General features: G+C 50.1%; 1 protein-coding gene across 2 annotated transcripts in view; it reads left to right on the top strand.

Moving 5' to 3' along the window:
- capn3a (calpain 3a, (p94)) overlaps positions 1 to 16,733 on the top strand; it is a 233,087-nt gene that overhangs the window by 23,689 nt on the left and 192,665 nt on the right. For both annotated transcript variants that reach the window (XM_045723776.1, XM_045723775.1), the window contains exons 5-7: positions 3,626 to 3,794; positions 14,756 to 14,839; positions 15,173 to 15,267. In XM_045723776.1, coding sequence (XP_045579732.1) covers positions 3,626 to 3,794; positions 14,756 to 14,839; positions 15,173 to 15,267 — 348 coding nt within the window. The remainder of the gene's footprint in view (positions 1 to 3,625; positions 3,795 to 14,755; positions 14,840 to 15,172; positions 15,268 to 16,733) is intronic.

Consider the following 16,733-nt stretch of genomic DNA (forward strand, 5'->3'; position numbering starts at 1 on the left):
ATGTAAATGTAGAAGTAATTTAGCTCGTCTGGTAGGCTCGTGTCGCTGGGCAGCTCGCGGCTGTGCTTCCCTTTGTAGTCTGTAATAGTAGTTTGCACACATCTGACGAACGTCAGAGCTGGTGTAGTACGATTCAATCTTAGTCCTGTATTGACGATTTGCCTGTTTGATGGTTTGTTGGAGGGCATAGCAGGATTTCTTATAAGCGTCCAGGTTAGAGTCCTATTTGTTTTGGCAGGAATCAGGCATATAGAATTGTTGTCAGATTTGCCAAATGGAGGGCACATTTTTTTCCACCTGGTTGCACATTTAACATGCTGATAGAAATCAGGTCTTAACAGATTTAAGTTTCCCTGCATTAAAGTCCCCGTCCACTAGGAGCGTTGCCTCTGGATGAGCATTTTCCTGTTTGCTTATGGCCGTATACAGCTCATTGAGTGCGGTCTTAGTGCCAGCATCGATTTGTGGCGGTAAATAGACAGTTACGAAAAATATAGACGAAAACTCTCTTGGTAAATAGTGTGGTCTACAGCTTATCATGAGATACTCTACCTCAGGCAAGCAAAACCTAGAGACTTCCTTATTATTAGATTTTGTGCACTAACTGTTGTTTACAAATAGACACAGACCTCCACCCCTTGTCTTACAGGAGGCTGCTGTTCTATCCTGCCGATGCAGCGTAAACCCAGCCAGCTGTATGTTATTCATGTCGTTGTTCAGCAACGACTAGGTGAAACATAAGATGTTACTGTCACGTCCTGACCAGTATAAGGGTTATTTGTTATTGTAGTTTGGTCAGGACGTGGCAGAGGGTATTTGTTTTATGTGGTTCGGGGTTGTGGTTTATTTAGTAGGGCGTTTGATTTATTATTTCCGGGTTTTTGGGTAATGTTCTATGTTTGTATTTCTATGTGGTCTCTGGTCTTTTGTATTTCTATGTCTGGGTTATTGGGGTTGGACTCTCAATTGGAGGCAGGTGCTTTCTCGTTGCCTCTGATTGAGAGTCCTATATATGGGTATGTGTTTGGTTTAGTGTTTGTGGGAGATTGTTTCTTGTTTTGCCTGTGTGAGCCTGACAAGACTGTTTGGTTGTTCGTGAGTTCTTCGTTGTTTTGTTATTTTGGTGTTCACTTTATTTTCAAATAAATATCAAGATGAGCATCCACATTCCTGCTGCGTTTTGGTCCTCCATTCCAGACGACAACCATTACAGTTACAGTTTATAATGTCCCGTTGGTAGGATATTCATGATCGTAGTTTGTATATTTTGTTATCCAAGGATTTTACGTTGGCTAATTGGACTGATGGTAGAGGCAGGTTACCCACTCACCGTCGGATCCTTACAAGGCACCCCGACCTACAGTACATCCTCGATATCTCTGTCTATTTCTCCTGCGAATGAGAAAAAGTCTTCGTCCAGTACGAGATGAGTAATCGCTGTCCTGATATCTAGCAGCTCTTTTAGGTCATAAGAGACGGTGGCAGAAACACCATGTACAAAAGAAGACCAACAGACTATCTATTATACAGCGTAATGGCTGTAGGAATAAAATAGTCCCCATATCTATCTGTTCTGAACTTCTATTGAAGAAGTCTCTTTCCCCTTGTCCGGCTGCTGGTGTCACTGAATTTTGAGTGAAGGGGATGAGTACTGACCTGTAAAATGCTTTCAAGTTTTAGAAGGATGAGTTTTGTGTACTGGTTGGAGGCTGACTCTTGATCTATACCAATTATCCTTCATGCTGTATTAATCAAGCGCTGAAGCTTGACTTGGTCTTGCGCTCGCATGTTTCCAAACACCCATATCAGACCAAAGGAGAGCACTCTCTGAAGGACAGATCTATAGAACATTTCAGACCAAAGGAAAGCACTCTCTGCAGGACAGATCTATAGAACATATCAGACCAAAGGAGAGCACTCTCTGAAGGACAGATTTATAGAACATATCAGACCAAAGGAGAGCACTCTCTGAAGGACAGATCTATAGAACATTTCAGACCAAAGAACACTCTCTGCAGGACAGATCTATAGAACATATCAGACCAAAGGAGAACACTCTCTGAAGGACAGATCTATAGAACATATCAGACCAAAGGAGAACACTCTCTGAAGGACAGATTTATAGAACATATCAGACCAAAGGAGAGCACTCTCTGAAGGACAGATCTATAGAACATATCAGACCAAAGGAGAGCACTCTCTGAAGGACAGATCTATAGAACATATCAGACCAAAGGAGAGCACTCTCTGCAGGACAGATCTATAGAACATATCAGACCAAAGGAGAGCACTCTCTGCAGGACAGATCTATAGAACATATCAGACCAAATGAGAGCACTCTCTGAAGGACAGATCTATAGAACATATCAGACCAAAGGAGAGCACTCTCTGCAGGACAGATCTATAGAACATTTGTAAGATATGGTGGTCGACATTAAAATGGTTCAGTTTGCTTTAAAAAAAAACATTCTCTGTTGCAGTTTCTTTATCTTTTCGAGGGCACAGTCATTGAATTTCAGTTTATTGTCTATTTGGATTCCCAGGTATTTATATGTGGTCACTCTGGTTCCCCATTGATCTTCATAGGGGGGGGGGAGTGGAGTTTTTTATTCCATCTGAAATCAATTTCCATCTCTTTTGTTTTCTTAATGTTTATTTCAAGAAAGTTATCTGTACACATCTGGATGAATTTAGCTCTTTCTCTGTCAAAAACCTTGAAGGGAGGCTTGGTCTGGGTGAAGGAAACCCACAACAGCATTGTCATCTGTATATTTCAACAACAAAAAATTGTGGGCTGCGTCAGAGGCTTGAGAATCGTTTGTGTACAGTATCGGTGAAAGTACGCAACCTTGAGGGGCTCCCGTACTCAGCGTTCTAGATGGAGAGATGGCGGAGTTGAACTTGACACCCAAATTCACCAGTTTATCACCAGTAGAGAGGTGTTGGATGGTGTTAAAACATGCTATTGAAGTCAATGAATACAATTTTCATTAGGCTATATTGCCTTTTCTAAATGTTGGTAGATATTGTTCAGCGTGACCCGTAGCGCATCATCAACACCCCCTGACCCTCTCCCCACCCCTTCACTGTGTCTCCCCCCTCCTTCACTCTGTCTCCCCCCTGACCCTCTCCCCACCCCTTCACTCTGTCTCCCCCCTGACCCTCTCCCCACTCCTTCACTCTGTCTCCCCCCTGATCCTCTCCCCACCCCTTCACTCTGTCTCCCCCTGACCCTCTCCCCACCCATTCACTCTGTCTCCCCCTGACCCTCTCCCCACCCCTTCACTCTGTCTCCCCCTGACCCTCTCCCCACCCCTTCACTCTGTCTCCCCCTGACCCTCTCCCCACCCCTTCACTGTGTCTCCCCCTCCTTCACTCTGTCTCCCCCTGACCCTCTCCCCACCCCTTCACTCTGTCTCCCCCCTGACCCTCTCCCCACCCCTTCACTCTGTCTCCCCTGACCCTCTCCCCACTCCGTCTCCCCCCTGACCCTCTCCCCACCCCTTCACTCTGTCTCCCCCTGACCCTCTCCCCAGCCCTTCACTCTGTCTCCCCCTGACCCTCTCCCCCTCCTTCACTTGGTCTCCCCCTAACCCTCTCCCTGTCTCACCCTTCCTTCCCCCAGGCTGCACGGATCCTATGAGGCCCTGAAGGGCGGTAACACCACAGAGGCCATGGAAGACTTCACCGGGGGCGTGACAGAGTTCTATGAGATGAAGGAGGCACCCAAGGAACTGTACAAGATCATGAAGAAGGCCCTGGAGAGAGGCTCTATGATGGGCTGCTCTATCGACGTGAGTCTCTGACCTTAGTAGCGTGACCCCCCCCCCGACCTCCAACAGGTCTCGTGAACCCGTGATGGAAGAGCCTCCTGTCAATAGAGCAGCCCGTCAATAGAGCAACCCGTCAATAGAGCAGCCCGTCAATAGAGCAGCCCATCAAAAGAGCAGCCCATCAGGGCGCCTCCCGTCAATAGAGCAGCCCGTCAATAGAGCAGTCCGTCAATAGAGCAGCCTGTCAAAAGAGCAGCCAGTCAGGGAGCCTCCCGTCAATAGAGCAGCCTGTCAATAGAGCAGTCCGTCAATAGAGCAGTCCGTCAATAGAGCAGCCCGTCAATAGAGCAGCCCGTCAATAGAGCAGCCCGTCAATAGAGGAGCCAGTCAGGGAGCCTCCCGTCAATAGAGCCTCCCGTCAATAAAGCAGTCCGTCAATAGAGTAGCCCGTCAATAGAGCAGTCCGTCAATAGAGCCTCCCGTCAATAGAGCAGCCCGTCAATAGAGCAGTCCGTCAATAGAGCAGTCCGTCAATAGAGTCTCCCGTCAATAGAGTAGTCCGTCAATAGAGCAGTCCGTCAATAGAGCAGCCCGTCAATAGAGCAGTCAGTCAATAGAGCAGCCCCTTCAAAAGAGCAGCCAGTCAGGGAGCCTCCCGTCAATAGAGCCTCCCGTCAATAGAGCGGCCCGTCAATAGAGTGGTCCGTCAATAGAGCAGCCCGTCAATAGAGCAGTCCAGCAATAGAGCAGCCAGTCAATAGAGCAGTCAGTCAATAGAGCAGTCCGTCAATAGAGCAGTCCGTCAATAGAGCAGCCCGTCAATAGAGCAGTCCGTCAATAGAGCAGCCCGTCAATAGAGCAGTCCGTCAATAGAGCAGCCCGTCAATAGAGCAGTCCGTCAATAGAGCAGTCCGTCAATAGAGCAGTCCGTCAATAGAGCAGCCCGTCAATAGAGCAGCCCGTCAATAGAGCAGTCCGTCAATAGAGCAGTCCGTCAATAGAGCAGCCCGTCAATAGATCAGGCAGTCAATAGAGCAGCACGTCAATAGAGCAGCCCGTCAATAGAGCAGCCCGTCAATAGAGCAGTCTGTCAATAGAGCAGCCCGTCAATAGAGCAGCCCGTCAATAGAGCCTCCCGTCAATAGAGCCTCCCGTCAATAGAGCAGTCCGTCAATAGAGCAGTCCGTCAATAGAGCAGTCCGTCAATAGAGCCTCCCGTCAATAGAGCAGCCCGTCAATAGAGCAGCCCGTCAATAGAGCCTCCCGTCAATATTGCAGCCCGTCAATAGAGCAGCCCGTCAATAGAGCAGCCCGTCAATAGAGCAGCCCGTCAGGGAGCCTCCCGTCAATAGAGCAGCCCGTCAATTGAGCCTCCCGTCATTAGAGCAGACCGTCAATAGAGCAGCCTGTCAATAGAGCAGCCCGTCAGGGAGCCTCACGTCAATAGAGCAGTCCGTCAATAGAGCAGCCCGTCAATAGTGCAGCCCGTCAGGGAGCCTCCCGTCAATAGAGCAGCCCGTCAATAGAGCAGCCCGTCAGGGAGCCTCCCGTCAATAGAGCAGCCCGTCAATAGAGCCTCCCGTCAATAGAGCAGACCGTCAATAGAGCAGCCTGTCAATAGAGCAGCCCGTCAATAGTGCAGCCCGTCAGGGAGCCTCCCGTCAATAGAGCAGCCCGTCAATAGAGCAGCCCGTCAATAGAGCAGCCCGTCAGGGAGCCTCCCGTCAATAGAGCAGCCCGTCAATAGAGCCTCCCGTCATTAGAGCAGACCGTCAATAGAGCAGCCTGTCAATAGAGCAGCCCGTCAGGGAGCCTCCCGTCAATAGAGCAGTCCGTCAATAAAGCAGCCCGTCAATAGAGTGCAGCACGTCAGGGAGCCTCTCGTCAATAGAGCAGCCCGTCAATAGAGCAGCCCGTCAATAGAGCAGCCCGTCAGGGAGCCTCCCGTCAATAGAGCAGCCCGTCAATAGAGCCTCCCGTCAATAGAGCAGACCGTCAATAGAGCAGCCTGTCAATAGAGCAGCCCGTCAATAGTGCAGCCCGTCAGGGAGCCTCCCGTCAATAGAGCAGCCCGTCAATAGAGCAGTCCGTCAATAGAGCAGCCCGTCAATAGAGCAGCCCGTCAATAGAGCAGTCCGTCAATAGAGCAGCCCGTCAATAGTGCAGCCCGTCAGGGAGCCTCCCGTCAATAGAGCAGCCCATCAATAGAGCAGCCCGTCAAAAGAGCAGCCCGTCAGGGAGCCTCCCATCAATAGAGCAGCCCATCAAAAGAGCAGTCTGTCAATAGAGCAGCCTGTCAATAGAGCAGTCCGTCAATAGAGCAGCCCGTCAATAGAGCCTCCCTTCAATAGAGCAGCCCATCAATAGAGCAGCCCGTCAATAGAGCAGCCCGTCAATAGAGCTGTCCGTCAATAGAGCAGCCCGTCAATAGAGCAGTCCGACAATAGAGCAGCCCGTCAATAGAGCAGCCGGTCAGGGAGCCTCCCGTCAATAGAGCAGACTGTCAATAGAGCCTCCTGTCAATAGAGCAGTCCGTCAATAGAGCAGTCCGTCAATAGAGCAGCCCGTCAATAGATCAGGCAATCAATAGAGCAGCCCGTCAATAGTGCAGCCCGTCAGGGAGCCTCCCGTCAATAGAGCAGCCCGTCAATAGAGCAGCCTGTCAATAGAGCAGCACGTCAGGGAGCCTCCCGTCAATAGAGCAGCCCGTCAATAGAGCAGCCCGTCAATAGAGCAGACCGTCAATAGAGCAGCCCGTCAGGGAGCCTCCCGTCAATAGAGCAGCCCGTCAATAGAGCCTCCCGTCAATAGAGCAGACCGTCAATAGAGCAGCGTGTCAATAGAGCAGCCCGTCAGGAAGCCTCCCGTCAATAGAGCAGTCCGTCATTAGAGCAGCCTGTCAATAGAGCAGCCCGTCAGGGAGCCTCCCGTCAATAGAGCAGCCTGTCAATAGAGCAGGCCATCAATTGAGCAGCCCGTCAATAGAGAAGGCCGTCAATACAGCAGCCCGTCAGGGAGCCTCCCGTCAATAGAGCAGCCCGTCAAAAGAGCAGTCTGTCAATAGAGCAGCCTGTCAATAGAGCAGTCCGTCAATAGAGCAGCCCGTCAATAGAGCCTCCCTTCAATAGAGCAGCCCGTCAATTGAGCAGCCCGTCAATAGAGCAGCCCGTCAATAGAGCTGTCCGTCAATAGAGCAGCCCGTCAATAGAGCAGTCCATCAATAGAGCAACCCGTCAGGGAGCCTCCCGTCAATAGAGCAGCCTGTCAATAGAGCCTCCTGTCAATAGAGCAGTCCGTCAATAGAGCAGTCCATCAATAGAGCAGCCCGTCAATAGATCAGGCAGTCAATAGAGCAGCCCGTCAATAGTGCAGCCCGTCAATAGAGCAGCCCGTCAATAGAGCAGCCTGTCAATAGAGCAGCCCGTCAGGGAGCCTCCCGTCAATAGAGCAGCCCGTCAATAGAGCCTCCCGTCAATAGAGCAGACCGTCAATAGAGCAGCCTGTCAATAGAGCAGCCCGTCAGGGAGCCTCCCGTCAATAGAGCAGTCTGTCATTAGAGCAGCCTGTCAATAGAGCAGCCCGTCAGGGAGCCTCCCGTCAATAGAGCAGCCTGTCAATAGAGCAGGCCATCAATTGAGCAGCCCGTCAATAGAGCAGGCCGTCAATAGAGCAGCCCGTCAATAGAGCAGCCCGTCAGGGAGCCTCCCGTCAGTAGAGCAGCCCATCAATAGAGCAGTCTGTCAATAGAGCAGCCTGTCAATAGAGCAGTCCGTCAATAGAGCAGCCCGTCAATAGAGCCTCCCTTCAATAGATCAGCCCGTCAGTAGAGCAGCCCGTCAATAGAGCAGCCCGTCAATAGAGCTGTCCGTCAATAGAGCAGCCCGTCAATAGAGCAGTCCATCAATAGAGCAGCCCGTCAATAGAGCAGCCCGTCAGGGAGCCTCCCGTCAATAGAGCAGCCAGTCAATAGAGCCTCCTGTCAATAGAGCAGTCCGTCAATAGAGCAGTCCATCAATAGAGCAGCCCGTCAATAGATCAGGCAGTCAATACAGCAGCCCGTCAATAGAGCAGCCCGTCAATAGAGCAGTCCATCAATAGAGCAGTCCGTCAATAGAGCAGCCCATTTATAGAGCAGCCCTTCAATAGAGCCTCCCATCAATAGAACAGCCCGTCAATAGAGCAGTCCGTCAATAGAGCAGCCCGTCAATAGAGCAGCCCGTCAGGGAGCCTCCCGTCAATAGAGCAGGCAGTCAATAGAGCAGCACGTCAATAGAGCCTCCCGTCAATAGAGCAGCCCGTCAATAGAGCATCCCGTCAATAGAGCAGTCCGTCAATAGAGCAGCCCGTCAATAGAGTGCAGCACGTCAGGGAGCCTCTCGTCAATAGAGCAGCCCGTCAATAGAGCAGCCCATCAATAGAGCAGCCCGTCAGGGAGCCTCCCGTCAATAGAGCAGCCCGTCAATAGAGCCTCCCGTCATTAGAGCAGACCGTCAATAGAGCAGCCTGTCAATAGAGCAGCCCGTCAGGGAGCCTCCCGTCAATAGAGCAGTCCGTCAATAGAGCAGCCCGTCAATAGAGTGCAGCACGTCAGGGAGCCTCTCGTCAATAGAGCAGCCCGTCAATAGAGCAGCCCGTCAATAGAGCAGCCCGTCAGGGAGCCTCCCGTCAATAGAGCAGACCGTCAATAGAGCCTCCCGTCAATAGAGCAGACCGTCAATAGAGCAGCCTGTCAATAGAGCAGCCCGTCAATAGTGCAGCCCGTCAGGGAGCCTCCCGTCAATAGAGCAGCCCGTCAATAGAGCAGTCCGTCAATAGAGCAGCGCGTCAATAGAGCAGCCCGTCAATAGAGCAGTCCGTCAATAGAGCAGCCCGTCAATAGTGCAGCCCGTCAGGGAGCCTCCCGTCAATAGAGCAGCCCGTCAATAGAGCAGCCCGTCAAAAGAGCAGCCCGTCAGGGAGCCTCCCATCAATAGAGCAGCCCATCAAAAGAGCAGTCTGTCAATAGAGCAGCCTGTCAATAGAGCAGTCCGTCAATAGAGCAGCCCGTCAATAGAGCCTCGCTTCAATAGAGCAGCCCGTCAATAGAGCAGCCCGTCAATAGAGCAGCCCGTCAATAGAGCTGTCCGTCAATAGAGCAGCCCGTCAATAGAGCAGTCCGACAATAGAGCAGCCCGTCAATAGAGCAGCCCGTCAGGGAGCCTCCCGTCAATAGAGCAGACTGTCAATAGAGCCTCCTGTCAATAGAGCAGTCCGTCAATAGAGCAGTCCGTCAATAGAGCAGCCCGTCAATAGATCAGGCAATCAATAGAGCAGCCCGTCAATAGTGCAGCCCGTCAGGGAGCCTCCCGTCAATAGAGCAGCCCGTCAATAGAGCAGCCTGTCAATAGAGCAGCACGTCAGGGAGCCTCCCGTCAATAGAGCAGCCCGTCAATAGAGCAGCCCGTCAATAGAGCAGACCGTCAATAGAGCAGCCCGTCAGGGAGCCTCCCGTCAATAGAGCAGCCCGTCAATAGAGCCTCCCGTCAATAGAGCAGAACGTCAATAGAGCAGCCTGTCAATAGAGCAGCCCGTCAGGAAGCCTCCCGTCAATAGAGCAGTCCGTCATTAGAGCAGCCTGTCAATAGAGCAGCCCGTCAGGGAGCCTCCCGTCAATAGAGCAGCCTGTCAATAGAGCAGGCCATCAATTGAGCAGCCCGTCAATAGAGAAGGCCGTCAATACAGCAGCCCGTCAGGGAGCCTCCCGTCAATAGAGCAGCCCGTCAAAAGAGCAGTCCGTCAATAGAGCAGCCTGTCAATAGAGCAGTCCGTCAATAGAGCAGCCCGTCAATAGAGCCTCCCTTCAATAGAGCAGCCCGTCAATTGAGCAGCCCGTCAATAGAGCAGCCCGTCAATAGAGCCTCCCGTCAATAGAGCAGCCCGTCAATAGAGCAGCCCGTCAATAGAGCAGTCCGTCAGGGAGCCTCCCATCAATAGAGCAGCCCATCAAAAGAGCAGTCTGTCAATAGAGCAGCCTGTCAATAGAGCAGTCCGTCAATAGAGCAGCCCGTCAATAGAGCCTCCCTTCAATAGAGCAGCCCGTCAATAGAGCAGCCCGTCAATAGAGCAGCCCGTCAATAGAGCTGTCCGTCAATAGAGCAGCCCGTCAATAGAGCAGTCCGACAATAGAGCAGCCCGTCAATAGAGCAGCCCGTCAGGGAGCCTCCCGTCAATAGAGCAGACTGTCAATAGAGCCTCCTGTCAATAGAGCAGTCCGTCAATAGAGCAGTCCGTCAATAGAGCAGCCCATCAATAGATCAGGCAATCAATAGAGCAGCCCGTCAATAGTGCAGCCCGTCATGGAGCCTCCCGTCAATAGAGCAGCCCGTCAATAGAGCAGCCTGTCAATAGAGCAGCACGTCAGGGAGCCTCCCGTCAATAGAGCAGCCCGTCAATAGAGCAGCCCGTCAATAGAGCAGACCATCAATAGAGCAGCCCGTCAGGGAGCCTCCCGTCAATAGAGCAGCCCGTCAATAGAGCCTCCCGTCAATAGAGCAGACCGTCAATAGAGCAGCCTGTCAATAGAGCAGCCCGTCAGGAAGCCTCCCGTCAATAGAGCAGTCCGTCATTAGAGCAGCCTGTCAATAGAGCAGCCCGTCAGGGAGCCTCCCGTCAATAGAGCAGCCTGTCAATAGAGCAGGCCATCAATTGAGCAGCCCGTCAATAGAGAAGGCCGTCAATACAGCAGCCCGTCAGGGAGCCTCCCGTCAATAGAGCAGCCCGTCAAAAGAGCAGTCTGTCAATAGAGCAGCCTGTCAATAGAGCAGTCCGTCAATAGAGCAGCCCGTCAATAGAGCCTCCCTTCAATAGAGCAGCCCGTCAATTGAGCAGCCCGTCAATAGAGCAGCCCGTCAATAGAGCTGTCCGTCAATAGAGCAGCCCGTCAATAGAGCAGTCCATCAATAGAGCTGCCTGTCAATAGAGCAACCCGTCAGCGAGCCTCCCGTCAATAGAGCAGCCTGTCAATAGAGCCTCCTGTCAATAGAGCAGTCCGTCAATAGAGCAGTCCATCAATAGAGCAGCCCGTCAATAGATCAGGCAGTCAATAGAGCAGCCCGTCAATAGTGCAGCCCGTCAGGGAGCCTCCTGTCAATAGAGCAGCCCGTCAATAGAGCAGCCCGTCAATAGAGCAGCCTGTCAATAGAGCAGCCCGTCAGGGAGCCTCCCGTCAATAGAGCAGCCCGTCAATAGAGCCTCCCGTCAATAGAGCAGACCGTCAATAGAGCAGCCTGTCAATAGAGCAGCCCGTCAGGGAGCCTCCCGTCAATAGAGCAGTCTGTCATTACAGCAGCCTGTCAATAGAGCAGCCCGTCAGGGAGCCTCCCGTCAATAGAGCAGCCTGTCAATAGAGCAGGCCATCAATTGAGCAGCCCGTCAATAGAGCAGGCCGTCAATAGAGCAGCCCGTCAATAGAGCAGCCCGTCAGGGAGCCTCCCGTCAATAGAGCAGCCCATCAATAGAGCAGTCTGTCAATAGAGCAGCCTGTCAATAGAGCAGTCCGTCAATAGAGCAGCCCGTCAATAGAGCCTCCCTTCAATAGAGCAGCCCGTCAGTAGAGCAGCCCGTCAATAGAGCAGCCCGTCAATAGAGCTGTCAGTCAATAGAGCAGCCCGTCAATAGAGCAGTCCATCAATAGAGCAGCCCGTCAATAGAGCAGTCCATCAATAGAGCAGCCCGTCAATAGAGCAGCCCGTCAGGGAGCCTCCCGTCAATAGAGCAGCCAGTCAATAGAGCCTCCTGTCAATAGAGCAGTCCGTCAATAGAGCAGTCCATCAATAGAGCAGCCCGTCAATAGATCAGGCAGTCAATACAGCAGCCCGTCAATAGAGCAGCCCGTCAATAGAGCAGTCCATCAATATAGCAGTCCGTCAATAGAGCAGCCCATTTATAGAGCAGCCCTTCAATAGAGCCTCCCGTCAATAGAACAGCCCGTCAATAGAGCAGTCCGTCAATAGAGCAGTCCGTCAATAGAGCAGCCCGTCAATAGAGCAGCCCGTCAGGGAGCCTCCCGTCAATAGAGCAGGCAGTCAATAGAGCAGCACGTCAATAGAGCCTCCCGTCAATAGAGCAGCCCGTCAATAGAGCATCCCGTCAATAGAGCAGTCCGTCAATAGAGCAGCCCGTCAATAGAGCATCCCGTCAATAGAGCAGTCCGTCAATAGAGCAGCCCGATAATAGAGCAGGCAGTCAATAGAGCAGCCCGTCAATAGAGCCTCCCGTCAATAGAGCAGCACGTCAATAGAGCAGCCCATCAATAGAGCAGTCCGTCAATAGAGCAGCCCGTCAATAGAGCAGCCCGTCAATAGAGCAGCCCGTCAATAGAGCAGCCCGTCAGGGAGCCTCTCTCTTTCGTTATGATTCTGACCAGACCGAGAAGCCATTTCAGTCAAAACGTTCAGCTCTATGACCTGTCTGTGGAGGTCTTGCCTGTAGTTAGTGCCGCTACCCTCAGAGCACACATGTACCGTGTCGGTGTGGGTACATATCCACACATGCACCGTGTCGGTGTGGGTACATATCCACACATGTACCGTGTCAGTGTGGGTACAAATCCTCACTTGTACTGTGTCGGTGTGGGTACAAACCCACACATGTACCGTGTCAGTTTGGGTACATATCCACACATCTACCGTGTCAGTGTGGGTACATATCCACACATGTACCGTGTCAGTGTGGGTACATATCCACACATGTACCATGTTGGTTTGGGTACATATCCACACATGTACCGTGTCAGTTTGGGTACAAATCCACACATGTACCATGACAGTGTGGGTACACATCCACACATGTACCGTGTCGGCGTGGGTACAAATCCACACATGTACCGTGACGGTGTGGGTACATATCCACACATGTACCGTGTCGGCATGGGTACATATCCCCACATGTACCGTGTCGATGTGGGTACATATCCACACATTTACCATGTCGGTGTGGGTGCATATCCACACGTACCGTGTCGGCGTGGGTACATATCCACACATGTACCATGTCGGCGTGGGTACATATCCACACATGCACCGTGTCGGTGTGGGTACATATCCACACATGTACCGTGTCAGTGTGGGTACAAATCCTCACTTGTACTGTGTCGGTGTGGGTACAAACCCACACATGTACCGTGTCAGTTTGGGTACATATCCACACATCTACCGTGTCAGTGTGGGTACATATCCACACATGTACCGTGTCAGTGTGGGTACATATCCACACATGTACCATGTTGGTTTGGGTACATATCCACACATGTACCGTGTCAGTTTGGGTACAAATCCACACATGTACCATGACAGTGTGGGTACACATCCACACATGTACCGTGTCGGCGTGGGTACAAATCCACACATGTACCGTGACGGTGTGGGTACATATCCACACATGTACCGTGTCGGCAAGGGTACATATCCCCACATGTACCGTGTCGATGTGGGTACATATCCACACATGTACCGTGACAGTTTGGATACATATCCACACATGTACCAATGTCGGTGTGGGTACATATCCACACCTGTACCGTGACGGTGTGGTACATATCCACACATTTACCGTGTCGGCATGGTTACATATCCACACATGTACCGTGTCGGTGTGGGTACATATCCACACATGTACCGTGACAGAGTGGATACATATCCACACATGTACCATGTCGGTGTGGGTACATATCCACACATGTACCGTGTCGGTGTGGGTACATATCCACACATTTACCGTGTCGGTGTGGGTACATATCCACACATGTACCGTGACAGAGTGGATACATATCCACACATGTACCATGTCGGTGTGGGTACATATCCACACATGTACCGTGTCGGTGTGGGTACATATCCACACATTTACCATGTCGGTGTGGGTGCATATCCACACGTACCGTGTCGGCGTGGGTACATATCCACACATGTACCATGTCGGCGTGGGTACATATCCACACATGTACCATGTCGTTGTGGGTACATATCCACACATGTACCGTGTCGGTGTGGGTACATATCCACAAATGTCTGTGTCGGTATGGGTACATATCCACACATGTACCATGTCGGTGCGGGTACATATCCACACATGTACCATGTCGTTGTGGGTACATATCCACACATTTACCGTGACGGTGCGGGTACATATCCACACATGTACCGTGTCGGTGTGGGTACAAATCCACACATGTACCATGTCGGTGTGGGTACATATCCACACATGTACCGTGTCGGTGCCTGTACATATCCACACATGTACCATGTCGGTGTGGGTGCATATCCACACATGTACCGTGTCAGTGTGGGTGCATATCCACACTTGTACCGTGTCGGTGTCGGTGCATATCCACACATGTACCATGTCGGTGTGGGTACATATCCACACATGTACCGTGTCGTTGTGGGTACATATCCACACATGTACCGTGTCGGTGTGGGTACATATCCACACATGTACCGTGTCGGTGTGGGTACATATCCACACATGTACCGTGTCGTTGTGGGTACATATCCACACATGTACCGTGTCGTTGTGGGTACATATCCACACATGTACCGTGACGTTGTGGGTACATATCCACACATGTATCAAGTCGGTGTGGGTACACATCCACACATGTACCGTGTCGGTGTGGGTACACATCCATCCCATTACCTGTTTAACACAATATCTTCTCCTGTCTTTTCGGCTCCCTCTACTCACTGTCCTATCCATAAAAACATGTACAATTACAAGAGGAGTGGACCCCCCCCCCAAAAAAAAATACATTTGAAGAAAAAAATAAGCTATTCCATAGATATAACAAAATGTATTGATCGCTGGAACTCATCGATGATCAAGAGCAATTTCAAAACTATCCCCTTCCGTAGGTTTAACCAACTGTGTCCAATCAGGCCTGTTCCTCATGTCATCATTGACGATCCAGAATTGTGATCCTGCCTTGTTGTTCGTCCATCCCCCAGTCCCTGGTTCCTGCTCGCTTTGAGACCCGTACTGTGACTGGACTTGTGAAGGGCCACGCCTACTCGGTGACTGCCGTTGAGGAGGTGAGATAGACCTATAGAAACGCATAGATTCACTTTACGCCAAGTATCGTGAGTAATTAGATAGACCATGATATACACTATATTATTAGATAGATAGATAGATAGATAGATAGATAGATAGATAGATAGATAGATAGATAGATAGATAGATAGATAGATAGATAGATAGATAGATAGATAGATAGATAGATAGGACTACATTATTAGATAGATAGACCATGAGATACAGAGCTGTGGTTAGATGACAGTAGGCCTTTTGAAAGCTGACTGAATGGGCCAGTGGTTGTTGCCGTTGTGATTGTTACATGGACCGGTGTGTGTGTTTCTCCTCAGTGTAAGCAGTCCCAGCACAAGACGTCTAAGGTGCATCTGGTGCGCCTCAGGAACCCCTGGGGTCAGGTGGAGTGGAACGGGCCCTGGAGTGACAAGTAAGACACACCTGATTGATTAGTTAATTACTTGATTGATTGCCTGACTGATTTGTTGATTGGTTGACTGATTGGTTGACTGACTGATTGATTGACTTGTTGGTTGGTTGATTGATTGACTGATTGGTTGACTGAATGGTTGGTTGATTGGTTGGTTGATTAATTGGTTGACTGACTGATTGCTTGGTTGACTGATTGGTTGATTGATTGATTGACTGATTGGTTGGTTGATTGAATGATTGATTGACTGATTGGTTGATTGGTTGGTTGATTAATTGGTTGACTGACTGATTGGTTGGTTGACTGATTGGTTGATTAATTGGTTAACTGATTGGTTGGTTGGTTGACTGACTGATTGGTTAACTGATTGGTTGATTGGTTGGTTGATTGATTGGTTAACTGATTGGACTGATTGATTGGTTAACTGATTGGTTGGTTGACTGATTGATTGGTTAACTGATTGGTTGGTTGATTGATTGGTTGGTTGGTTGGTTGGACTGATTGGTTGATTGGTTGGTTGATTGACTGACTGATGGTTGATTGGCTGATTGGTTGACTGATTGGTTGACTGATTGGTTGACTGACTGATTGGTTGATTGACTGACTGATTGAACTGGCACCAGTAGTAGACACAGGTTGCGCTCCAATGTCCATGCTAGCCTTCTCAGTACATTGCCTCATTCTTCTAAGTACCATGCTAGTGTAGATATTGGAATGTCATTTATGCAATTCTGCTCAATTATTAGTGTTTGATCTTAGTAAAATTAGTAAAACTCAGTAAAATTTTTGAAATTGTTACATGTCGAGTTTATATTTTTGTTCAGTGGATTTTTTTTTTAAAAGTGGTACTCCAGGGCAAATTTGTTTTGATAGGCTACAGTAGGCTATAGTTTAGGAGTGAGATATAGTCAGGGTTAAGTAGTAATGTATTACATGTAACGGGGATTACGTAATCCGATTACAAATAGGAAGTAACTGCAATCAACCCGGATTATAAAAAAATATAAAAAAATGTGTAATCTATTTACGGTTACATTCTTAAAAACAGTTGATTACATTTGGGATTACTTCATCGAATATCAAGAGGAACAATTGATAACACTTTGTCAGCATTGTTGTCATTTGCCGCACCATCAAGACTTCACATGGTCTATTGTTCTGTCGATCGCCCATCAAGACTTCACACGGTCTCAGAGACGCTGTTGTTCTGTTGATCGCCCATCAAGACTTCACATGGTCTCAGAGACGCTGTTGTTCTGTTGATCGCCCGTCAAGACTTCACACGGTTTCAGAGACGCTGTTATTTTGTTGATCGCCCATCAAGACTTCACATGGTCTCAGAGACGCTGTCGTTCTGTCGATCGCCCATCAAGGGGTGGATTGCGTTCTGCTTTGTAACGCTGCGCTTTTACGGTCTCTCTCCTTTCTGTGCTCCGTAGCGGGAAAGAAAAATGCTTTCTGATTGC

The sequence above is a fragment of the Salmo salar genome, chromosome ssa09 (assembly GCF_905237065.1).
Source record: "Salmo salar chromosome ssa09, Ssal_v3.1, whole genome shotgun sequence".
NCBI classification, from domain to species: domain Eukaryota; kingdom Metazoa; phylum Chordata; class Actinopteri; order Salmoniformes; family Salmonidae; genus Salmo; species Salmo salar.